Source organism: Larus michahellis, chromosome 14 (genome assembly GCF_964199755.1).
Source record: "Larus michahellis chromosome 14, bLarMic1.1, whole genome shotgun sequence".
NCBI classification, from domain to species: Eukaryota; Metazoa; Chordata; class Aves; order Charadriiformes; family Laridae; genus Larus; species Larus michahellis.
In genome coordinates this window covers 9973039-9999424 of record NC_133909.1, presented here as the reverse complement: position 1 = coordinate 9999424, position 26386 = coordinate 9973039, and the positions used below count along the sequence as shown (strand labels likewise).

At 43.7% G+C, this 26386-nt stretch overlaps 1 protein-coding gene across 10 annotated transcripts in view; it reads right to left on the bottom strand.

The window, feature by feature from the left end:
* Positions 1-730: 730 nt before the first annotated feature.
* The window catches only part of RAB11FIP4 (RAB11 family interacting protein 4), a 126116-nt gene continuing 100460 nt past the window's right edge, over positions 731-26386 (bottom strand). For 7 of the 10 annotated variants that reach the window (XM_074607425.1, XM_074607431.1, XM_074607427.1 and 4 more), the window contains 12 exons: positions 15062-15285; positions 11226-11417; positions 9548-9682; positions 7990-8025; positions 6954-7053; positions 6408-6511; positions 5711-5851; positions 5080-5161; positions 4678-4815; positions 4004-4162; positions 3498-3641; positions 731-1729 (listed from right to left, as the gene is read on the bottom strand). In XM_074607425.1, coding sequence (XP_074463526.1) covers positions 1613-1729; positions 3498-3641; positions 4004-4162; positions 4678-4815; positions 5080-5161; positions 5711-5851; positions 6408-6511; positions 6954-7053; positions 7990-8025; positions 9548-9682; positions 11226-11417; positions 15062-15285 — 1572 coding nt within the window. In that variant the 3' untranslated portion in view covers positions 731-1612. The remainder of the gene's footprint in view (positions 1730-3497; positions 3642-4003; positions 4163-4677; positions 4816-5079; positions 5162-5710; positions 5852-6407; positions 6512-6953; positions 7054-7989; positions 8026-9547; positions 9683-11225; positions 11418-15061; positions 15286-26386) is intronic. The other 3 variants (XM_074607426.1, XM_074607432.1, XM_074607433.1) reach the window with 1 other exon arrangement.

The window sequence follows — 26386 nt, the reverse complement described above, 5'->3', positions numbered from 1 at the left end:
CACAGTCATTGCTACTGTAACATTCTTCTGGGGAGTGTATTCAATAGAGGAAACATCTCTATGCATTGGGGAAAGCCAGATCCTTGGGCCTATTGTTCTATGCCAGTTGGTGTGAATCAAAAGTGTGAAATTTTTACTTTAAAAAAGTGCAGGGAATAAAATTATTTTTTTTAAACCATTCAACTATCCAAACAATTCCATAAGCTCCTTATTTAAGCTACATTATTAATTAAAAAGGTCCTAGCCCTACAGTACACAAATCCAGCTCAGGAGAACACAGGCACATGTTGAAGTCCATCCCTATTTAAGGCAGCATTTAAGCACACACTCACCTTTAAAGCTTATGTTCTGTCCCACTGACTTCTACGAGCAGTCACAGTACACATTTAAAGTCAAGCACCTGCACCACTGCTCATCTAAATCAGGATGTGTTTGTTCCCTGGTCAGAGCTTTAGATATGCATGTGTGTACTCGGTCTGGATTGGCAACTTCTGCAAGACCAAGCTTTTTCTTTTTACTGACCAACAGGTGAAAGTCACTCACACCAGACTTCTCTTCACCCCCGTGTCAGGACCCAGCCGGTCCTCTCCACAGCTTGCCCACAAAATGGCAGTCTCAAAGGAGTGCAGTGCATCTGGGGTGGGAAAGCAACTCAACACTTAATTTCAAGGGCTGCTCCTCCTCCCCTTGAGGTGGGCTATTTCATGCAATTTTTCTTTTTTTTTTTGTTCCGTTTCTCTTTCTGTAAGAGCTGAAATGCGTTCCTTCAGTGAAATCTTTAAAATTAAGGGTGAGGGGAAGGGACAGAATCCCAGAATTCATCTTAATGGCCCACAATAAACCCCTGAAAATAGGGGAACAGATTTGAAGAGCTTCTTAGCCTCAATGCTACAGGGACCTTGGCATAAAAAAATACACATGCGCACACACGCTAGAAAGCAGGCTGGCTCAGAGCATCCCAAAGCAGGCTCCAAAGTGATCTTACATAAAAAGCACTTTGTGCTGACAGTGGCAAACAAGTGGATGGTGATTTTTCACAAATAGCAACAATTCTGTAATATCTTCCTCTTCTTCCCTTTTACTTTGTGTCTTTTCCCCAAAGTTGTTTTGTTTTTTTTTTTATCCTATGTGTTGTTTAAGTACTAAAACTAAATCAAATAGGAAATTACACAGTCAGCACCAGTCAGGAACTGAACCTGGGTATGTTAATTGGTTTGTGGTACCCAAATTCCTGGAAGAACGAAAGAACAATTCTTGCTCCTAAAGTTAGGGCCACATCCATATGTTTCCATTGTCTTTTTTACCTTTACAACTAGAGGTAGAATCATTTTGTCCAGTATCTAAAACAGCATGATCCAGTTATATTGTTATTACATTAATATACAGTATCCATCTTATCACAGGTATTGAAAGTGCATGGAAAGAGTCTAACCAAGCCAACTGAGTGACAAATAACACTGTACCAAACATCATATAAACACACCCGCGCACCCACACTCACACGTAGTGTGTATATATATATATTTATAGATTAATTTACAGTATCAGAGTGTTGTTTAGATCCAGTGGCATGTGCAGAAATATCAGGCAGTTGCTGCTTTTCTTATTCTCTTCAATTCTTTATTTCTAAGATAGACGGGTTGTGGTCTAGGATTGCCAAAATGATCTTGTCCATATACTGTCGCAATCTGTAATTTATCTCTTCCTGTTCTTTAAGGGCTTCCATGAGCTGAAACACAACATTTTTGAAGTTAATCTTGAAATATTCTCACTGGTTTACATAATAGCATGAAATTCAGACAGGTGAGAGACTAGTGCCTGCTCAGGATCACTAATTCCCTTTTGTGATAGGTATTCTACCTTCCTGTATCTCTATTAGAAACAATCTGTATGTCAAAGATCTTTATAGTAAAGGAAGGTGGTGAACTGCCATCACCAGAAATCTTTTGGCAGGTCATCTGAAACAAATTTCCTACCTAACACACCAATCTATCCTGCATCCACACCATGGATGAGCTTCCTCATCTCAGTGCAAAGGCTTCGTGATACTTAATTTTTTTCATGTCTACTGAAACCTGAAGCGCTTTTCATGACAGGCTGCTGAACAGAACAAGGATTTCAGTGTTTTGCACTGGGAACAATATGGGCTGCCTCTGTACCATGTGCATATTCTGTCTTCTCAAAAATCCTGCCAAAACAACACAGCTACATACTCAAGAACAACGCACTAAATATTCTATGTTATATTTTAAATACGTGTTTCGCTAGACCTTAGAGCTGTGAAAGACCCCTCAAACTCTCCAAAGATGAAGACTGCTTGCATTTTATACTCCGCATGTTTAATGCCAAACTGAGAAAGCTGCCCAGGAGTCTCAGAGCCCCAGATCCTCCTAAAGCTAATGTGATTTGGGTGTCCATTTTCATTAGCCTTCATAGACGTCCCACCCTGAATCTACAGGTTCTTACCTTCATTTTGATTATACAGGAAAAATGTCACAGGGCAGGTCTGTGAGGTTTACTAAGCCTGGGCCACAGTTGTAAGGTACTTTCCTCCTTTAGAGGGGGAACGCTGGGCATTGCATGCGCCAGAGCCAGGAGATTGCAAAGAAGAAATAAAGATTTGCCTTGACAATAGCAAAAGCTCAATTTGCTTTTACCTAATTAGAGTTCAACAATTAAACAGCCTTTCTTCACAGTGCTCTGGTTCAACAAGAAACTCAAGTATGCACTTCACTTCAAGGGACTGCGCAGGAGCGAAGGCTAACAGGGTCATTCAAGTACAGACTGCGTAAAAGGATTTGTCTCAGGACTCCTCTTGAAGAAGAAATGGGAAGTTCTGTCCAGAAGAAATAAAGCATAGAAGGCAAACAATTCCCTTTCATCTCCTCCATCACTAACCTGTCTTTTAGTCTGGGAGCAATTACCTTGGCCTGATCTCATGATCTGTCCTGGAGCTTAAAGGAAGCTGTACCAGCTTGACTCAGCCCACCTACCAATGGGTCTCCTGTAATATCTTCCAAAGCATTACCAGATTATTACTTGCACACTACCTACTTTGTCCAAGAATTCAGCTCTGCTACAGGAAATATATAGCTCAAATTTAGATCTAAGTGAGAGCTTGCTACGAAGTAACTTAGAACTAAATCTAAAACAGAAAGTGAAAATTTAAGTAACTAGTTATGGTAATTTCTGTATGAGATCCATTTCATAATACCACAATACCCTGTAAGATAGAAGATGTTACAATAAGTCCATTGTAAAACAGTTCACTGAGATTTTAATAATTCCCATTTGTGCGTCTCAAAAAATTGAAGAGTTATATCAAAAGGAGTGTCCAAAATCAGTGTTAGATTTAAGGCAATCTTCTAAGACTCTTGAGCTCCTAGCAAAGCAGATTTCTCTGTTCTTTGTTTTTCAGCTTCAGATAGATAGTTCAACCTTGACAGTTAATTACATTGAAAAACTCATACGTTTCATTGATTAAAAAAGCACATTACCTCATCTCTTGATGCAGAATCAATTTCAGCAGCCAGTGATTGGGCTTTTGTTTGTGTTGCAAAGAGATTTTTAGCTTCATAAAGACTAAGACTTAGGATCTGTCCATTAAGATCATCATTTTGGTCACGAAGTTTCTGATTCTCCTATTTAAAGATGAAAAGACATTGGTTTTAAGTTGCAAAAGTTTACAAGGTTTCACTAAAAAAATAAATAAATTTAAAAAAATCACAGGTAGCTTAGATGACATACGGTAAGGCTGCAAGCTAACAGTAACTCTCTTATCACCAGTGACAAGTTCTCCCTGCCTGAATCACAGGTGTTTCCTACATGCACGATTTACATCACCTGTGCAAAGACATCCTAGACAGATGCAATGTAGGTCTTGTGCTTGTGGAGGAAGGGAGGAACAAAATCTAAAGGCAGTGTGCTAGGGGTTGCAGCTACAGGTATTTTTCAAAGCAGTTCTGCACATTTCATGTGGATCAAGAAGCCCTTCTCTGCTCACCTGCTTCAGCCGTTTTATTTCATGCTCCATTTCCACTTCTCTGGTTTTGGCATTGAATTCACTCACGCTGGATGAAGAACTTCTCCCACGTCCAGGACGCTCACATTCCAGCTTGTACAGCTGCAGGTGCTCCAGTTCCTTCCGCAAGTCTTCAATGAGCTGTGGGCATGCAAACAGGCCATGTCTCTCCAGCCCCTGCACAACGAGTCCACCCTGGCAGCAGCCATCTCTGTGCTGCAGCTCTGTACTCCCACACAAGCACTGTGTGAGCCCTATTGAGGTCCGGCATTCCTACAACACAGCCACTTGCTCTTCTATGGAAGCACAGGTTATAAACTGCTTCAGAGCTGGAAGCAGCTCTGATCTCTAAGCTTCATGTCTGAGAGGCATAATTCCCCTTGCAAATTTAGTAAAGGAAATGTTAGGGCACACATTCAAGGCTGCAAGTTCTCAAAGAGTTGTATGCCCTTTGGGTCAGGGATGCCACTTATTAGGTATTCTTGCAGCATCCACCACCCTATGGGTACTCTCCCCGCCACAGTAGAAACACAATCCAGTAGTACATTTACTGGTGGTGTATTTTCAGAGTTCATCCTGTCTGTCCACTCTTTTTTAGATGGGCTTCCATGCACAGGAGATGCATTGCTTGGTCTTACGTCCTTCTTCACACCTACCTCCTGTGTGGCTTCCCTCTCCTTGTTAAATTCCAGCCTGTTCTGCCGCAGCTTGTCCATCATTCTCTTGTACAAATCCATCTCATCCTTCAGTCGCAGACTAGTGTCTTCCAACCGATCTGACATCCGTTGCCTTTCCTAGAATAAATGGGGAACTTCATAGCTAGCTTGCAAGTGCATAAGCCATCTTCAGTTTTACAACACGAATCTACAGACACAACTGGTCATAAGCTGGCATGTGTCTCAGCATTCCTGCCACTAAAGGTGACCAATGTTCCAATTTCATCAATATTCTGGTTTAGGGAAGGCAACTTAAAGAATCTGGGTCAATCACTATATGAATTTGCTCTTACACAAATCAACCTGCTGTTAAATTGCTCAAGCGCTCAGGAGTTTTGTTACCTCATCTAATCTCTCCGTTTGTGATTTCAGCCGTGTGACAGTGCTTTTCAGCTCACCATTTTCTTCTTCCAGTTGCTGAACCCTGTGACAATAACAAAAATCTTACAGCAAATCTTCAAGAATGCAGAAATGCAAAATGGCATGTTCTAAAAAGCCATTTCACTTGCACTTGATAGAAAGACCAAACAAGAAAATCTTTCTAATCTTACTGGTTTTTATCATGAGCTATTGGGTGCTTTTTGTTTGTTCGTTTGTTTTTAGGGTCAAAAATGCTAAACTGACACTCAGATTCTCATGCTCCTAACAACAAGTATCTAAAAAAGAATTAAGTAGGAAGAAACAAATGCAGACACAACTGTTTGCTACAGCTGGTCACAATTCCCTCCTTGAATCCACGCCAAATATCCAGCTAAGCTGTCTACATGGGCCACGTGGATTAAAGAATTAATGTAAAGCATCCTCCAAGCTTTTGGGCATTAGACATGCAACTGCACAGCTACTCGATAGAACTACTAACCTGTAACCATCTGTGCACTGTCTGGTTGTGAACAGCCTACGTTTACATGCAAAGTAAAAACGAAGAAAAGAGGAACCTGCGCTCTGTTCTGGGTGGCATTAAGATGTTTGTTACCTTGTATTTAGCAGTTCAATTTCGGTGCCTTTCTCTTTTTCATACTTGCTATATGCTTCTCGATGTCTCTTTATCTCTTCTTCCAGTGTCTGTTCTGCTGATGTCTCTTGGTCTTTCAATAGTTCTTCTAGCTCATGAACTCTGAGGAAACCAGACCTCACTTCAGTAACAGCTTCAAAAGTACTTAAAAAAATTATTTGTGCAACTTCATTGCTTCTCTCTTTCCTCCCCATGCCTTTATTGCATTCTACTTCACTATCTCTCTTGGCATTTAACCTCTCCCAATCTCTCTCTTGGTATTTAATCTTCCAAATAGCATAGAATTAAGTAGTATCAGTTCATCTATTATCCTTTCATTCTCAGTCTCAAGAAGTTGGGACTATGATCCAGCCTTTTGCTCTTGCTATGTGCAGGAAAAAATCCAGTGGTAACCTCTTTTGTAACAGAAGAGCTTGCTCTGTACGAGCCAGTAACATCTCTGTACCAAGAAACTTGCTTGTAAGATCTCTGTTTGCTGAAAATTCAGCAAGGGCCCTATTTCACTTGGACTTCTCAGATGAAGCCTTATCTTATTTTGTCTGTCAGCATTAAGGCAGAAGACTTGGTTATATTTTGCAGGTAGAGATGCTCCTTCCCTACAACTTTGTTCTAGCTCTGCTCTGACATGATAAAGAGAACTGGCTCCCTGCTTTATTACCTGTGAACTAGCTGCGTGTTCTCTTGTTTCAGTTTGCTCTTCAGGTCACCGTTTGTCAGGCTATCGTTCTCCAGTTCCGTCACCTTTTTTTCTAGGTACGTTACCTGGAAGGGGAGTGGAAAAGAACTGAGAGTTTGAATTTCTCTTCATGCACCCTCTTACTGTTCCTGTTGATACACCCCCTTACTGTAATGTCTGCATGGGGCATTTAGCTATGCCACCCTTTATAAAGGGGGCATGCTTCCCTACAAAACCAGCAGGGAAATTAAGCTCTGAAATTCTGACTTCCCCAGACCCTGCATCTTCCCTGAAGGTGAGCAATGCAAATATACAATAAAGACATACTAATACAATGGCTAGATCTGTACTTGCACAGTTGTTGCATTTTTGTGAAGCAAAGTCATAACATTAATGGAGTATCAACGACATTTCCAATGAGCTACTTCAGGTCACTGGTAACTGTGAGGAAGAGAGTTTTGTCAATTGATGCACGTCTCCAGCAGGACTTTGCTGGGTACATTAATCGCAATGCACATAGCTTCTCACCTTTTCAGTTATATCATTATCACAGGAGTCTATACTGTCTCTGAACAGGTCTTCTGTGCTGCCATTACTGCTGCTGAAGTTACTGTTGTGGAAGAGCTGTCTGAAAGATTAGAAGGACAATTATTTTGCCTGACGAGGATGGAGGAGAAAGTGTCTGGGTACTGTCTTACAGCCTGGCTTTGCACTTTGAACATCCAGTGCTAAAATCTGTGCAATCATTTCAGTGACAATTACAACTGTTTAAGCATAAGTCTTACAAGAGACTGGTGGCTAAATGAAGTTATGCTGAGCACAATCAATGACATTAGTTCTAGAGTGTGAGTTCTTTGTTGCTTTTGATAGGATCTGCTACCAGCATTAACATAGTTTAAAAACTACTCAGCCTTATTCACACTGTATACTGAGTTGCATTTGCCTTTTTAGAAATTTAAAAAAAAGCTCACCACTGCGCACTGGTTGGTACAGTTAATCAAGAAAATTTCATACAGTAAGAAGTTCTTTAAAAAAAAACCAAAACAACCAGAAAAAAGAAATCTCAAGCAGTTCCCACTACAGAATAGAGTCAGAATACATAACACCGGAGATTATCTAAAATACTCTTGAAATTTACAGCCCTGCCCAGCCCACAGCTGGTTCATTCAGAAAAAAGGAAGATCACAATTCCGTATGTCCTTTTTAAAGGGATGCTCTTGCTTTCCTTTGCATTTCAGCAACAAAAAGGCCCACATTACAAGGGTGAAAGAAGCAGTAGCTGGACTGATAGAACAGCAGTATAAAGGAAGAAAGCTGGCAGACAAGGGAGCGGCTATGTATGTTCTTAACAGAGCTCTTTCCAGTTCAGCGGCCTGCTCCAAGACTAGCAGTGGCTTCCACATTCTGTAACATCCCCAACCAAATACAGGCCCCTTCCTTTGAAAACTCGTCTCGGCACATTTTTATTTTCCTAAACTTATCCCTCCTCTCTCCTCCCACCCCCACTTAAGCAATTGTTACAGGTGATTCCACATGTATTCATAAAAAAGTTAAAGACTCTTACCTTCCAAAAGCTGTGCTTGATATTTTCCTGTTAGGGCTACATGGATACAGAAGGAATGATATAGGAATTAAACACTTATTTCATCAGTGTTGGATTCAATCTTAGTTTAAACTCCAGCTGAATTGCACAATGACACATAATACTGACATTTTTAGTGAAGTAAAAAATGATTCTGTGAACAATATTCTCAGACAACTTAAAAGCTGCAGTTAACAATGTGAAGATGAGTGGAGCCACAAATTACTGTGATCATTAATAAGTCATTTTGCAAATACTGTTACATTTAGCAGAGATTTGTCAGTGTAAATCAGAGCGAAACTAACATTAGACACACCACAAAGGGACACTGAGTTAGTGATGGACGTTTACTCTGGATTCCCAGTTTTTAGATTATTTTATAAATAGCTAGTTTATCCTTCCCTAAAATGCCTCCCAGTTCAGCACAGGAAACGAGATGATTTCCATTTTTACAGTTCCCTTTTGCAGCCAGAGACTAGTATCATTTAAGTGAAGGACCAGACTCCAGACAACCGCACGAGAACCAAATCAAAATATCCAGCTGCATCTCTCGATAACAGGATGTCGTATCTGTGTGTGCAGACAGACACACGTCTTTGTCAGAGCACCGCTCTCTTACAGCCAGCTATTTACAGCCTCACTCATAAAACTACCAAAGACCTAGCCAGTCATTGTCCGGGTGTTAGACTCTTTGCTAAGGCAGGAATATTGTTCGTATCAAGTACTACGCTGCTGTGTCGTCAAGAGAAGAAGCAGTGCAGTGAGCTCTGTGCCAAGAAATATGCAGACAGGCAGGATTTACATTCAGTTTCTAGGGGGAGCTAGAAGCCCACCAAATAATTTCCTTCAAAAACCCTAGCTGATAGTTGGAAGCACTGGATTCTTTCCAAGTGCTCAGCGCTGTTTAGAAGTGGATAGAGGGCCAGAGAGAGAAATGTAAGGAAAAAGCTGAAATTACACAGAACCCCAAAAGTCACTTCTGCCACAGGATTTATTATTTTTCCAAGTTCTCTTTAGAACAAAAAAAAAAAACCCACAGGAGTGAAATACCTCTGCTGACCAACAGCTTTAGGAGAGGTTGGACTCAATGATCTTAAAGGTCTTTTCCAACCAAAGTAATTCTGTATGTAAGGCTATATGCATTAGCTAAGGATCTGCCAGATCACTCCTTCCCACCTGGAGAAGAGAGTAGCTAACCGTAGATCTGCGCTAAGCAGCACAGCAGACCCCACTTCCTGGGAAAAATTCCTGGAAATATCACCCTCACTATGTAATCAAGTAGCTCATTAGTTAAAATATTTGAGTTTATTAATGCTGTCTGCACCTTAAGTCAGAAAAATACTTACTAACTAATGAAGAACAGCATTTTGCTTCAGGCTAGATGTCAAGGTTTGAATTTCTTACTGTTTTGTAAGAACACCCCATGTGTAAGGCCGAATGGGATACAGGGAAGGAGAGGGCTCTTGCTTCCTCTCCTCCTGTTATTAGCTAGTCCCATTTCAAGGGGTCATTGCTAAAAGCAGTGCAATAGGCTGCTTACCTGTTTGCTTTCAAGTTTTTCAGCCTGGCTTCCAAATCGTTGAGTAGATTTATCTTTTTGCAGCACTGTGAGCAGTAAACATCCAGTAACTCGCTGTTATAAACATGCCTCATTTTTCGGGGTGTTTGGCCAGCACTGTTTGCAGGAAAGGAGAGATGTTACTGGCTATAGTAACCAACTCACAACAGATTTTCCTCTTGACTGCATGTCTGTGTGTCAGAATCTCAGACGAGGGACTTGGGGAACCACCTCTAACCACAGCTTATCTAACTCAGAGGTGACGATGGACAATGCTAGTCTTAGGGCAAGTCTACCTGTCTGAGTTGAGGCTTTACAGAGGACGTGTTCTGGGTGTCAGGGGAAAGAATCAGTTGGGTGACTGGAAGAATAGCACAAGGTATACAGTCCATGTGATGCATGCAGCAAAAGCAGCTACACTAGTATGTTCCACCTCACTTAATGTCCCTCTCTCATCTTGCCCATCTTCCCACTAGAGCCTGGCATGCAACCTGAAGAGTCTTTTCTCCAAGAAAAAGACAGAAAGATGAAAAACAGAGCAGTCTGGTAAGAAGTCACAGGACACCCTCCCTCAGATGGCAGGACGGAAGGAACCCTAGAATGAGAAGGAAGGGAGAAGTGGACATAGGTCTGAAGAGGAGATAATGGTAGCTCTTGACATGATAAAGAGAAAATAAACTCAAATAAAAGAGAGCAATCGTGGCATGAAGTGCACAGAGCCCCAGGAATGGGAATGGAAAGGGTTGCGTAAACCTGAGGAATAGGGGATGAAGGACACAAGCCATCATCGTGAAGGGTCAGTGGAGAGGGGCGCTGGCTCTGCATGCATGACAGAGGTGGCAAGGCTGGATTGCAGAAGTCCTTGAAACAGAGGGTAGCACATGGGGGCTGCATGCAGAACAGAGGGATGTAGCGAGCTTGTCCTGTGTTAGCAATGAAGCACAAGACCTTCATGTGCTATTGATCCAAGCAGACAAATCCTAGAGCACCTTCATGCTCGCCTCTTCCCCAACCCTGCTCACCCATTCCCTTGCTCGGGGAAGGATTTTAAAATCAGCAACTGACTTGGTCAGAGGACATAAGAGCTACAGAGACTGAGGTCACTTCCAGGAAACTGGTGGACTGTAGTGGGATTTCCAGCTCCTAACAGACAGCAGCTACCTGCTTATGTTCTCCAAGACATTCAAAGTCAATGTGGATGCTTGTGTCAAGCAAACCCCTGTCCATATAGAGCACATCACCTTACAGGTTAGTGCTAAGGATTTGTAATATCAGAAAATTAAAAAGAAACAGCTCTCTTGCAGGTCTTCTCTCCACTGCATCAGGGCTGGTGCATAGTGCTAAGCTGGTTTCCAGCTTGCAGCAGATCATTTCCAATATTAGCCCCTAAATGTGAAATCTACTGTTTGCAATAGAAAGAAATCTCTACAAGCAAAATAGCCCAGTTATTTCAACAGAACCCAACCGAGGTTATCAAAACAAACATATTTGCTATAGCTCTTGTTATTAAATGTAGCCTGTCAATTGCAGGGCGGAAAATGAACTGATAACATTTTGCTTTTAAGGTGAATCTATGTAACCAGTGTAAACTCTGGTATGGTCACCCATGCTCAGAGAAGAACAAAATTGAAAAATGGTTTGTTAATGAATAAGGAGCCACCTGGAAGATACAGATGAGCCAAGGTCAGAGTAGGCGTTGGTTCTGGTCTCATCATCAGGGCATGGGCTACTGGGAGTAAAATCCACATCATCTCCTTCCCCATAGTCTTCAAACTGTTCTTCATTACTGATCAGAGAGGCGGTGGAATAAGTTGAGAGGTCAGATGCTGCAGAAGGGTTGTGAGGACTTGACCTGAAACAAGAGGTCACAACATCTCGAAGGCCGACTTTGATAGCATCTCACCTCACATGGAATCTTCCACCTTTACAGCTTGTTCCCTCATTTGAAGTTGTAACCCACTTACTTTGTGCTAAAACACTGAAGTGCCAAACACATCTGATGTGCATTTGACATAGTGCCTTGAAAGATAAGAGCATAAGGATCTATAAACAAGCTAAACTGTGAGATGGGTTTGGATCAACACAAACCATTTCACTTTAAAGAGCACACCTCGATAATCCTCCATCATCATTTCCACGTTGTACTTATGGGACTTCTACTCCAAATGCAGGAACTGTGCAGACAACTCCAAAATGCAAGGGATAGTGAGAGGAACACGTACAAGACAGAGACTGTCACTCTATTCCACAATCAGAGTTTCCCAGTAATCCCCATAAACCCTCTCCTCTCACACCCCATGAGCTCCAGCCACACTCTTTTGTGTGGCCAGAAACAAACTTCAGCTCGCCGTATGCCAGAGAGTCATTAAAGCTACAGATGTGACCTAACAGAGGCTGAGTTCTGGCCCTTCCTTCCATTGTGACAAAGTGTGTCTTTCAGAGAAGACATGGATCACAAGAAAAGGGTGCTTTACTACCAGAGAAGTACCTAAGATAATGCCAAACAGGTAGGGAATGGCAGGACACCGTGACCTCTGAGAGAGAAGACATATAGGTAAACAGATCAGCAGAGCCTGGCACCACAGGAAAATAGCTGGCAGAGCAGTTTTGAGCACATCACATCTAATACAAGGGAGCAAGTTTGCTGCAGAGGGTGCATCGTGATTCTCCTACCCAGAGTCCAGACTACCCCGCAGTCGTGCGGTGTGCTGTTTCGCAGAGGCAGGTATTTTACACAGGTTTGCTAACATCCCCCCCAGTAAGGCATTCAAACAGACAAGCCAGTAAGTTCACATACAAGTTCATATAAACAAACTTCTCCCTTACAGAAAACACACATGTAAGGCCTGAAATACATGCTACACTGCGAAGCCCTGGGGTTGCTCAACATGTTACTGTTCCTACTTACAGAGCAGAATGCAGCACCTCTCTGCAATGCAGACAAGGCACCAATTCAATCTGCTGACGCTTCATGCAGATTGGGTTAAGTTTTTCCACTCCCTTTGCTTCAGTGCACAGTGTTTGTATCTTTAACTCCACCAGCTGAGCCAGGGGACAGTAGCTCAACAATACTGCCTCCCGGGTTTCTTTTGAGTCTACCTTGAGCCTCTTAACCATTCCCTGCACTTTCAGAGAAGAGATTCCTCTTCCTGTAATACTACACTTGTGAGCTGTAAACAAGAGATGCAACAGTGCTCCTTTGGTGGATAGTGCAAGCATTATTTGCATATCCCTCCCCTCCAAAAGCAATTAGTAGAAGAGAAAGCCTGCCAACGTTTCAGATGTATGCTCTTTTGTTTCTCTTGTTTTGATGAGATCCATTTATAACCTGCAATTTACTTATCTAATTCACATTAACAGAAATTAGGGCAAGTCAAGCCTGGCACACTATTAAAGGATGACAATCATGAAGACAGGAATACTCATACTGGAAACAGATCAAACTTACCTAACAAGACTCCTTGGCTGGGAGATGGATTAGTGAGAAGCTCAACACATCACACTAACATCTATTCTTTAAGAACTGCTGTAACACAGACATACTGTGCATTGATAAGATTTTTGATGACTGTGATCTGTGTAACTGCAACTGCTGTTTTCATCTCAATATTGTTACACCAAGCCAGCTTAGGAAGAAACTCCTCATAACACTTCCACCAGGATGGAGGTAAATGACCAGGCTTCAGTTGGGATTATAATGTATACTTCTCCATAAAATCCACTCTCCAGCATAATAGCCCTGGAACATCACCACTGGCCAACAGACTGGAGTTCGGCAGCCTTATCCTTCATGCATTGCCTGGCTAAGTTTCTCTCATGCAAGCTATGCAGTCACCACTGCTGGACCACCTGATAGTCGATAATGTTGCTTAGAACTTTTAATTTGCAGTTATTCATAAACTTTGCCGGACTTTAAACTGCTTGGGTTGAAACAGTCCATGCTCAGGGTAGATCCTGAGATCCAGCCTCAGACTGGAAACTGCCTAGGAATCACGCAGTCATTTTCAGGGGAGCTGCTAAAAGTAGGTGTTTTTTTCCATTCTAACACTTTCTGAAGGAAGCTTTCAGGTTTGTTTTTTGTTTGTTGTTTTTTTTTTTTTTTTTTTTTCTTTAAAGCTACTTGCTGTTCTTCAGAGAAGGACTTCACAGAAGGATGACACATCTGATACACAACCTACCTGCTTCTTCAACATGCAGGTATCATGGTTTGGCCACGGGAAAAATCTCTGCTGTGTCTCTTAACACAAAAACATGAAGCTTCCCAAGTGTTTTCCCGCCAATTCACCAAAGCTGAAGAGGCCTCAGAGGATAAAGCATGATTTATTAGTAGTAGCACAGTAGCTCTTAGTAGTTCCTGCCCCCCCCAGAAGGAGGGTACAGGATGCACAATGCCCCTCCACCGCCTTCACAAGAGCCCAAATGGCACAGCTGGGAGGAAAGATAACTCATTTCAAATGCAGTATGGGTAAGAGTCAGCCACTACAAGGATGGGTGCTTTGAAGAATTGGGAACGGCAAGGCAAGGAGACAAGTTTGATAAAGAGAGATGAAAATTGGAATTATCTTGATAAAATCTCTGGGATTGCTTGGGCAAGTAGGAGAAGGCCAGATCTCAGCCAGCTGAGAAATTCAGGAGGAAGGCAGGAATGAGGCTGCACAGCGAGCACTCGAGGAGGCCCAGGAGCGAGAAGGAGGACTGCCTTAGCAATGAAAGAAGCTCAGGACGCACAAACCAAGATGACAAACCAAAAATAGGGAAGACAGAGTAGAGGCTTACAAAGCAAGCCCAGCTGAGCTCTGTCCTGTGGTACTGCATTAACTAGGCTCAAAGCAGGATTAAATCAAGTTGGGTCCCTTTTCCCCAGTCGGCTTTTACCAGCACCCGCCAAATACATTCCTGGGAAGAGTCAAGTTAGGGTTAGAGAGACACTCTTGTGTTAACAGCAAACATGCACATGCCAGGACACCCCGTGTTAAACACAAGTTACTGTTGTGCACTAAACGTTATGGAAAATTAGAAACACACAGAACTATCTCGGTACATGGAGTTGCAAAGCAAATCTGCAGAGCCCACATCTTCAGATAACTAGATGTACAAAAGGCTAAAGCAGCATTCCCCACATTACACTGCTTTGCAGGAAGTACTTGTTTTAATTCCAGCATATAAAGGTTATGGGAATACAGAAGATCCTAAATATGGGAGATGTCAATGCAGTGATCCATTGTGGAAAGACCCAAATTTTTCACTTCAACACACAACATGCAAGTCCCATGAGTGCTCACAGAACATGCCAGAAGGAGCTAGGGCTGAGACTGTCTAAGCCACTTAGAGGACCTGGACATCCATCTCCCTTATATTGTAATGAATACTAAGTTTAAAAATGCTTCAGGTATCCTCAGGCTCCCACAGCAGGGATTAGTCACATAAAGGTTCCTTCCTCCCTTGTTTTGCACATGCCTCAAAACAGGGCTGCCATGAGGCAAAACCACCACTCACTTGTCACCAGGCAGAAACAGGCCACCAAGCACACCGTCCTTCTCCTCGCTCCGACACACGTCGGAGGCCTCCGAGCTCTGTGCGCTCTCAATAGCGCTGTCCATGTCAGACTCATGGTGAACCTCTTGCTGTGCCAGAGTCATCGCGTCGTCATCAGGAAAGAGCTCCGACTCGCTGTAGGCGCTTTCACTGTCCAAGTAGGCACAGTCCTGGATTTCACCGCCCTGGCAAAAGAAGAATTGGGAGGGAATTCAGATCATCCTTCAAAGCGGTTAACAGGATACAGGAGAAGCAATAACCCACTCTCTGGATGCCCTGGTAAGCAAGAGAGATACTAAATAAAAGCCATAAATCAAAAAAGCCTGACCTGCTTTACAAAGGCCAGTTCATGCAAGCCCCTGAGTTTTGCCCTAATTTACTATCAAAATGCACTTGAACTAATATATGCTCAAAGTTTTATAATAGAAGAGGCACCCTTTGAAAGAAGATAATTGTAAGACTAACTCTCAGTGACTTCATGTATTAGTATTATCGATTAAACAAAATCAAGCCAGATAAGGCTAACAGTTTACTCTGAGGATAGGTAAAAATTTATAAGGTAAAAAAAAAACTGGCAGGTGTTAAAACATTTATGGTAAATCTTGGTGACAATCAAAATATAAGAGAGCAGGGGGGGAAAGAAAAAAAAAAAGACCTAGAGCCATCTGTTCTTGCTTCCTGGAGCCACATGCCTTGATTAAGTACCAACTAAAAGAAGACATCATTCTCATTACTGCAACACTTTGCTCTTGCTATTTGTCCCCTCCCTCCCCTTCTTGTCCCATGAACACTCACAATAGCCAAGGCAAGCTGTTTTCTATTTGCTTGTCCCTGAGAAACAAATAAAAATTCTTAATTGAAAAAAATAAAGCCTAAGATTTTACTCTGTCCTTTGTTTGATACATAGCAACACAATACTGCTTTGAGAATTCCCATCCAGCGTAACACAAGTAAGTTGTGACCCCAGAGCGAGTCCTGCAAATGCTCTGACTCAGAGCTCCACTCCAAAGCTCACCTGTAAGCGCCACAGGCAGCTTTACCATTGAGCTATTGCCAGCAAGTTAAGACTATCACACATTTACTGCCATTGTAATGAAGCATTTCATTCATGGATACACCTCATATTTAGGCCCAACTGCCATCCACCCATCTCCCTCCCCAGGAATCCCAAGGCATTGGCAGCCTGGCACCACAAGTGCCAGCTGCCCTTCTGGCAAGCACATTCACTGGGACGCTGTTACAGTGGCACCGCTTGCAGCGGCACGGCTTCAAGTCATCTCCCATAGCCTCTGGACACCCTATGCTAGAGCCAGAAAGGCTTAAATCCCCCTTTGCAGCACTAGTGCTGTTCTGTGCTGATGACAGCAATTTTTCTCAGCGCCTTTTTCACTTCAACATGAGAAGTGTCAGCCAGACGCAGCAGCTTTTTAAGATCTGCAACAACTGCTACTAGAAATGCAGGTCTCACCTTCTATTTTTTTCCTGAAATACTGATTTATATAACTGTGAAAACTACTATCATATGGAGATGTAAGAAAATTCAAAACACTATCTGCTCAAACCTAGCTAATCACCAAACACCCATGCAGTCAAAAAGGACAGCTTTACCAGCAGTGTTTGAATCTGTAGGGTACTTGCTCTGACCAGGTATCTGGATGCTTTTCCAGCTGAGCTTTCAACGGGTCTTCCAGATACACAAGTAATATCAGTAAGACACTTCAGCACCATTATACAGTAATAAACACCTGTATATATGCCTTCTCCCACTTTTCCATGTCAGACTTATTAAGCCTGAAACTTTCCCCAGGTACCGCTCCAAGAGATGTCCAAAAGGATTTACTCTTTGTCTACGCCATGTAATGTTTATTGAAGCCACGCTGCTTCATGCAATCAAGTTTCCAGCTCTGAACCACAGCACTTTCAGCATGGAGCTGGTGGTTTGGCAGGTCAGACACCAGCCATGGAGTTTACCCTGGCCCTGCTAGAGCCCCAGGTTCTTCAGCACATCTTCTGACCTGCACCCAGCATCCTCATAAGCAAGCAGGGATAACGACACTGTGGTTGTTTGCAAAGTACCTTGGGATCTACAAATAGACAGCACAAGCAATAAGATCTTTTCAGTAGGTGTTGAAAAAGTAAAGACTGTTAAGAACAATGAAGATGTTTCAGAAGTATCCAGGAGTGTTTATGTAACATTTCCCCAAAGTTTCCTCCTGCATGCTAAGCCCCACAGGCACAGAGCTCCTGTTTCTCTTAAAAAGTTTAATGCAACAGAGCCCTGACTTCCATTGTGGAATTGCACCAGCTGGTAAAAGCCTGATCCAGGAGGGAAAGAGAAAGGCACGGAGCACAGGGTGGATCCCTGAAGTTGGAATTTGCAAATCAAGGGAGGAAAGGAAGAAACAGTGCTTGCACAGCCCTACCTCCCAATTAGCATGTCTTTTTCAGAGGTCTTGGCAAAGTCCCTGCTTAAGCAAGCTTTTACGGCAGGAAAATCTCACTGGTATTAAACAAATTAACACAAGAAAGTAAAGGTCAAGAAGAGCGCGAAATACTCCCTTTTTGCTCCCTCTAGGTATCACCACACATTTGCTTTTTCTAATAATAGCAGCCTAGGCGCTCTTTAAAAGAAGTCCATTAGCAATTAAATGTGCAGTGTCATCTATAAAGACTAAGGGCTCACTTTTCTTTCATGTCGCTTTCTGGCAAACTAACTTTCACATATTTACTTACATTACAGTACTCGTCTATAGCTACACAGACTGCACTGTACCCATGCTGGTCACTACCATGTATTGTTTTTCAAAGTGTAATTGCGCTGCTCCTAAACTTTCACTTCTAAGCCCCATTAAAAAAAAAAAGAAGAAAAGAAATAAGCTTTTGGAGGCAGTGACCCATCATAAGCCTGAACACCTGCTTTACAGCTTCTGAAATGCCTCACTGCAGGACTCAGAACCCCTTCTGGAAGCTGGTCCTCCCTTCTGCTGACCCCATCCTCGAGCTGTGGGGAGCTCAGGGACTGATGGGGACTGGAAAATGAAGAACATGGGCCAGCCAAGCTCCTTTGAGGAGCTCCCCCTCAGCTGCCCTCCGCTGCTTCCTCCCAGCAGGGAAAGCAGATGCCACGCAGTGCACCACGTCCCAGGCTGCCAGCCCCTCTCTTCTCCTCAAGTCTGGCACCTACCCCACAGACCTGCGCAAAGCAGACATTTAGAAAGCATGTCTCAGCGGCTCTTCTGAGTACCTGGCAGCCAAATCACACACTGAAGACACCAGCCCTTTCAAAGCAAGCAGCACGACAAACAATCCTGCCAGGTAGGCTCAGCTCCAGCAGCTGCATCAGCTGCTTATTCATGCTTTTAAGTGCTCAAGGTCCACCTACAATCAGTGCTAAAAACAAACAAAAAAAAAATATCACTGTTTCAGCAAGATGTACAGAAACTAGGACCAGCGACAGCCACTGTGCTGAAGCCTGCATGACTGCTTTCTGTGGCTAGGAACTACATGCTTAGTTATTAAGCTATTAGAGCTTAGGGGTGGGGAATCACTACACCCCTAATAATGCAGTGTTTCCAGGCAAAAGAATACCTCTGATGTGCAGCACAGAAATCCTGTAAAGCACGGGACTTGGAAAACACTCCAGCTCCCTTGGTGAAACCAGCCTTCAGTGCAACTGTCACAATTACACATTTAACAAAAAGTTTTCCTTCTGTGGCCTAAATAACCAGTAGAAGCAAACAGACAAAGCACCTTTAAAACAACTAATACAGGTTAAGAAAGCTATTACAGGAAGTCAGAATTGGGGCGCACTGCTAGTAAACAATATACAGACATCCACACCTTACTGACTAAAGGTATAAGGTGTTTGAAGCTGTAATTGTTCAGTGATCACAGCTTCTCACAGGACCATACTTCCAGTGATGCCATCTACAGACTGTGGCTGCTTACAGACCACACCTAAGGAAATTAAACTCCTAAAAAAAGAAAAAAGAGAGAGAAAAGAAAAAGTCTGATTGCACAGCTTAAACTCTCAAATTATTCCTTCATAGTTCAGGTGTCTACAGTACTTCATGCACCAAATTACAGGTTGGCAAGAACAAGTGTTATTCAGGTAACCTTAAAAGAACTAACTTGAGTTTAAACAGTACGTTAAAGATTAGGAGACACTTCTGTCCTGAGTCATTTGTTTTCAGTGTACATGCCATTAGCCAAAACCAGTAAGAGAATGCGGTTCTGACGACCTGAATATGAATCACTGTGCTTCTCCTTCTGCTGGGCAGTTCCCTTCTTTGTTGGCTGAGTCAAAAGAGATGAAGAGGCTGCTTATGATCTTGGAAGATTCACACACACAAAAAAACCCAACGTCAAAATACCACCAACACAACACAGCTGCGGGTAGCTTTAAAGCAGTAAGCACTTTGCACTTTATCTAATCGGATGCTCAAGATAAGTCCAAGTGCTTCACAGGCAGTCGGCCAGCGCTTGTACAGCAACTGTTGAATATTCAGCAACAGTTTGCTCTATAGAAGCACCTGCTGCCCAGAGATCCAAGGCCACTTCACAGAAACTAATGAATTCCCTTCCTCGAAAGAGGCAATTGTGTGGCTGCATTGAAGCCAGATGAGTAAGCACAGCCTGCCTTTGCACTGCCACCCCAAACAGAAGCAGGAGCCAGAAGACAGCGATTCCCATGGATTCCTTCTGATCCTTGTGGGGCAGGAAAGTGGCGTCAGCATTAGGTGGGTATGGGAATACAGCTCTGTCTTGCCCTGCAGTGACCTGACTGGGCTTTCCCAGGTTGGAAGCAATCCCTAAAATAGGCACATAAGGCAGCTGAAAGCTAGTAACTTGGCTGACAGACAGGCTACATGGCATGCCTACATCAATACATTCATGCTGAAGAGCAAGCCTAGTTAAAATTCGCTCCCATCACAGCCAAATCACCAGCACCCCTGACACTTAGACAGCCTCCCAGTATTCCAGATGAGACAGGGAAGAAAAGAGGATCCAATTCTCACACCACTGGGCAATTTGATTAGCAAGAGCTGGAACCATCACACACAACCAGAAACAAGAAATGCCATACGCATGAGAGCCATGGCACTTCCCTCACCAGGCTCATGCCCCCGACCTGCACCCATCCGACAAGCCAAAGCTGCTAACTACGGGACAGATACAAGTCTGAGTCCCTGCACCTTCCGCATCCAGTTTCTTCCCAGCAAAAGCACAAGAAAAGTCACCTCACCGCAACTGGAAGGGAAGAGGTGCCACGTGGAGGTGTGCCAGGCTGGGCAGTCTCAGATGAAATGTTACTTACTGTTTCACATCCATCACAGAGAACACACAGGCGCTCTCATCTTTACTTAAGCAGCCACTGCATTGGAAGGCAAGTATTCTCTTAATTACTGGGTTAACAAAAAAGGGTGTGAAGCATTTCTCAACAAAGTGCTTTAGAAACAGGCCACTCCTCTACAAACGTTTGCATACTTACACCAAGTGGGCTATGGACTTTTTTTAAAGCACAGGTTCTCCACCAAGGTATTTCCTTTCCTTTTCAGTTGTCAGGCAGAGGTGGAAGATGCCGACCTACCCTTTGAACTACGTAAGAGGAAAATGCAGAAGGGCTAAGTGAGACCACACTTTGCGTCTGCGTCTAGGAGGAAGCCAAGCGAGTGGCTGCTGGCTCTCGCCCACACAGTCGCGGCTGAGCACAAGGCAGAGCAGAGGGTGCCACACGCAGCCATGCAGGTAGGCTGATGGGGGAGGGAAGGAGTCATCAAAACCGCTTCCATCTCCTGCTGCAGCATGGAAGAACACCAGCTCTCCACACATAACCGGGAATTAAAAAAAAAAAATCTGTCGGAGTTCAAGGTCAGTCTGCAGAGCATGGTTATTTTACTAAGTTGTTCAAATAAGAAGTTATTTTAGGGCCACAAGTTAGTTTGTTCAATGCAAGAGCTTCCTCTGACTGTTCAGTTACTCAAGTCTAATATTTGAAGCTCAGTTTAAGGCAAAGCTTCAAACACTGCTGATGGGGGTATTGGAAGGGACTTGTAGTTTATTCCTAAAATCCAAATCTAGGACCGGCTGCTGGACAGCATCCTGGAAACTGGCGAAGAGTCCCCAGGCCGAGGGCAAGCTATGCCTGTGCTGCAGGGCTCTGCCAGCCTCCGGCTGCTTTGTACGGTACCATCTGTACCCCACGCAATCCTGCAATTCAAGGCCAACAGGTTCTGACTGAAAGACCAAGCTTCAGCTTCTGGGCTGTTCACGCTGAACCACACGAGCAGAGGGCACAGAGGTTTTGAAAGGCCGCTTTGTGCTCTGGATAGGAAGTTCAAGCTGACGTGCCTTTTCCAAGGCAGAGGAGAAAGGCAGCGTGCGGCCTGGAGCCAGCCAGGGAACGGCAGGAGTCAGGAGTGTTTACACTCTGCTACCTGTCACTTTAATTGGCCATAATAGACATGCCAGACCCCATCATGCACAGGGTCTAGATCCAAGCACTCCTTTTCACAGGTCATTGCTTATGCTCTGAAAGTTGTAACATTAAAAGACTTTAGCAGACTGCTAATTTGATCCTCCAAACAAAGTTAAAAAAAAAAAAAAAAAGCTCTTTCCCATTACTTTGAAGTTGTGTCCCATCACTCCCTAGGCTGCTTCTCACTACTGGGCTATCACACGCTCATCAGCCATGACTGGAGGCTCAAAACAGGGAGCATCCCTTTGCAGAAGGAAAACATCCCATTCTGCAGTGTTAGGAACAAGAGTATATTCCCTTCACCTTTGGCATGGATGGGGACAGCACATAAGAGTTAAGAATAAAACCCACCAGATCGCTTGGCACCTTGTTCCAACATTGATCAGAGCACTTTTAGCTCTGAGCTGCAAGACAGTTTCCATTCTCTTTCACATACCTAAAAAAGAGGTGTGAAGTGCCACCATGCTGGCATGCCCTGAGGATGTCACAGATGTCACTCGGAAACTCCAAAGGTGTCCGCGCCAGCAAGAGCCGGAATGAGACCGTATTATCTGGCAAGACCGTAAGTCTCTGGTAACATTTCTAGTGTGAAATGCTTTTGACCGTGAGAGCTGCCAGACCTCTGCAGACTGGTACCACAGCGCTTCCCATATAGCGACTGCTGGCACAGCCCACACACAGCAGGTCCCCACCTGCCACCCACCTCCTCCAGGACAGGGCACCCAGGTCAGGCAGCCGTATGTTGAAACGAGCTGTGGTCAACTCAGCATCGCCTCTGCAGAATGCACAGGGGCACTGCAGCCCTGGGTTTAAAAAAGCTGGTATACAACTTAAAAAAAAATTATTCATGATATTTGCCAAAAAAGATCTGCATAGCAGATAATAAATGTGACATAATTAACCCTCTTGAGAAGTCTTTGCCTTGAGATGAGACAATCTCTTTCTATTTTTAAAGTCAGAACAGCAGTAACAGGGAGGGAGGATAGAAAATGTCAAACTCTTACCAGGGATTGTTTCCTGGAACCGATGCTCATGCCCAGCCCCTGTTAAACCTGACCCTTTGGGCAATGGGGCCAGTGAAGGAAGCTGTAGTATATCACGGGCAGCATTCATGTTGGCATGGACAGCTGGTGACAAGATTATGAAGACCACCGTGCCCTGGGTGCCATACGGCCAACTGCAGGCCAGATGTCACAGCGCTCCTCGTGCACAGAGAACGCAGAGCTGCAGTTCATCGTTAAACGGCAATACAAAGACACCCCAGTATAGACCAGCCTTAAGATCAAGGGTAGGAGGTAAATTCAGATCACGTTGTTTTGAAGCAATGCCACAAGTAAACACTTATGCCATGTCAAAGAGAGCTGGAAGCTGCTTGCAAAGAAATGTCTTTATTTTAAGCCTAAAGCATAGTCCAGCACTCGCTTCTCAGTTCGGTTCCTCAATTAGCCAAGTCTGTAAGTTACGGGATGCTCTTTGCAACTGGTGTTTTCTGCTCAGGAGACAGCTGAGCTCACATGCTAACTTGTTTTCCTTGACAAGCCTCAAGATCACCCTGTCGGGTACTCGGTAAATAGCAAAAAACTTGCATCATACATGCCCGTGGGTGCTGCACACACATGGGTGAGGGGCTCCTTGAGCAGACTTAGTGCTGCTCCAGACCACGGCTGGGCAAAGAGGAGCAGGCTCCAGGGACCTCCAGGAGTACCATTAGGAACAAAGACCGTGAAGAACAGGAAGAAGCTGTCCCATGCAGGAACAGTCCTGCCTGTGTCTAAGCTAATTATTTACAGGAGGCCTGGCCAAACTCCCTTCCCCCAAAGAATTTGGAAACTATAATATTTGCTTTTTTTTTTCTATACTAGTGCAAGTATGGCCTCCAGCAAACAAAAGAAAATAAAGACATTTAAAGGAAAACATAGAAAATAAGATTTTTGCCTCACAAATCACATTTCTGTCTTCCCACCCAACATGGTTAGGTTACACTGCAGTCTCCAGAGGGGAGGAATGATTGTGGAATGGGAGCAGTAGCAGACCCCAAGAGGTAGAGAAACATCTCGAGTTTCCCCAGCACAGTAAGAAATCCAGCCATGCTTGATGAGGAGTAGTTTACGTTGGCAAACAGAAGGAAAGCATTAAGGATGTGGCTTTGCCCTACTTTATACGGAAACACTTCCCAGAGCTCATTGGTCACTCTGAATGCAGACAAGCCTAAAAACTAATTTACTTCATGTTTAAGGAATACTGAAGTAGCTCTGAAGAGCTCTTCATTAGGAGGAGGAAGGAGTTCCAGGACCTTGGCTGCTCTTCAGCTGGTGGCTGGGCAAACCACAGGTTAAGGCGTCTCTGCTGCAGGAATAACTGGAATTGCAGCCTTTATCCAGCAAAGTTTGCAAGTACTGATTTTTAAAAAAACAAAACAAAACAGTCTCCCCATCTATTTATAAAAGGCATTTTATTTATTTTTAAAGGGTCTCACACACTTGCTCTTTTATGTTCTTACAATGAAGTGAACACACTATTTGTAGAAGGGCTTCGCTTTATTATTTCTTGAAGTCTGCCAAACACATCATAGTGCTCAACACATGACAAACAAATCAAGAACTCAGTGATCACAAACTCTGGGTCTGGCACAGTAAGCAAACTGTATTTTTTCACTTATATGGTGAAATACAAAATGTAGCTTATTTTAGAGTTTTCAGCTACGCGCAGGCAGGTTGTATTTCTACCCTTAAACCTGCACAGACAAAACAGATAGGGACCAAGTCAAAATAATTTTAACAACCTTAGTTTGCACACTGAAAACAAGATTCAAAGCCATATCCAGAGACTCCTACTACTAACCAGCAGCATTGGCTGCAACACAGTGCCCAAAGCACAGCTTTATGTTGTCAGGAAGCACTTAGAGAGCCTTTCTTATGTTCAGTGCAGCCATCAACCTAAATTACTATAGAAAGAGCAAAAGGAATTACATTATTATGCTGCAATTCAGAATTTCAGGGGTCAGCTACCCAAACATGGCAAGCATTTGAGAATATTAATGTTTGGATAATGGTTAATTCAGCAGCAACCCACCCTATCCAAAAGACTGAAAGAGTTAAGATCAAGGTATGCTCAACGCACGTAACAGGACTGGTTAATAAGTAACTGAGACAAAGCTATTCCGTTCCCCTTGCTATTTTGGCATGGAAAGTGTTTTGTTTTGCAGCCTTTGCACATGGCTAAGATTCCCCAACCACCATGGTGGTAAGAGCCCTGACAAGGCAACCACAGCTGAGAAACATCTGCACATCAGGTGGCTTCTAGGAGACTTGCTGCTGTTTGCAGTAATTTTCAAATAACGAAGTTAAAAGAAGCTCATTAAAAGAGGTTTTAGAACTGCTTGAAGGCTACCACATCTAGCAATGGGAACAGCTCAAGCTCTTCTCAATTTGGGCAGATGCTGCCAAACAGCCATCAGAAATTCCACAATCTCCCCCTGTACTCAGTTGTGTGAATAACACACCACACTACTGCACATATGTGGTGGTGACATCATGTGATTCCCCCTCCCCAGAAATCAGAAGGGACACAGGCAGAAAAATCACTCACATCGCCAAAAAGTTCACACTTTACTTCTTACTGAGAACCAAGAAACAATTAGGGAAGGGCAATCCAGTCCCATCACTGGGGAGCAACCCCACATTCAGCACACCGTCTGACAGGAGGAGCTATGATAGCACATTAAATGGGATCCAAAGAATCAGAAATTATACTGGCGTAAGGGCTTGAATACAGGTACCATGGAGTCCACGTTCAGGAAGCCTATTCTGAACCTACCTCAGAAGTGTTCTCTCATCTGCCCCTCCTCCTTAACATAAGTAGGTAAATCAGCCAAATAACATAAGGATAAATTGTTATCTCTGCCCCCAAAGCCACTAACCTTATAAATCTGCCAGAACTAATGAAGATTATTACGACTATCAAAGCAGCAACATTAAACCGCCACCCAAAAAATCAGCACTAGCATGGCACCAAGCAAGGATGGTGTTTGCCTGCCCCAGGATCTCTGCCACAGGTCACTTCCGCGCAGCAGAAAAGCACAATTGCCCGTCTCCGTTTCAGAGACACGATAAACAGCTCCAAAACAGGAACTGGCAATATCTTCTACTCTCCCACTGCTGAAAATTTCAGAGGAAGACCTCCACTGTGAACTGCTTTCTTATGTTGCCAAGCAAACGTAGCACAGGCCCAGCTCTACTCATTTAAGTCCATCAGAGGCAGGACCGCTTCACCGACCACATTAGGGCAACACAGGTCCCACACAAGGGCTACATACGAGATCTGAAGTTACAGAACAGACTGTCATGACAGCCACAATCTAACCACAAATCATTTTTTCCTGGCTATGTCACCAGCATCCCAGAGCCAGCAAATTCATTCAGAACCACAGTTGGGTATTGAAAACATTCAACAATAAGTAACGGCAATCCAAACACCCCCCCAGTGCCACAGAAAAGAGTTACAGAACAAGCCCCTTGCCTGCATTCACCCTTAAAAAGTACTCTTTTCTCCTCTTCCCTTTTTAAACCTTTAAAGCCCAGTTACTCAGGCGTCTCCAGGTGACAGACCCGAGTGCTGCACAAGGCTCGGCTACGCAGGAAGACGCCCCCATCTCCCCTGACACCCCCGTTTCACCACGCATGGTTGCCGAGACACAGCCACATACGGCTTTGCGTTTTCCCGGTATAAGAGTATTGCCAGGACCCGCTTACTTCTACGCTCCCCCAGCGAGAAACCTTCCAGCGTTCACGCCTCTAGAGTGGAAAAAA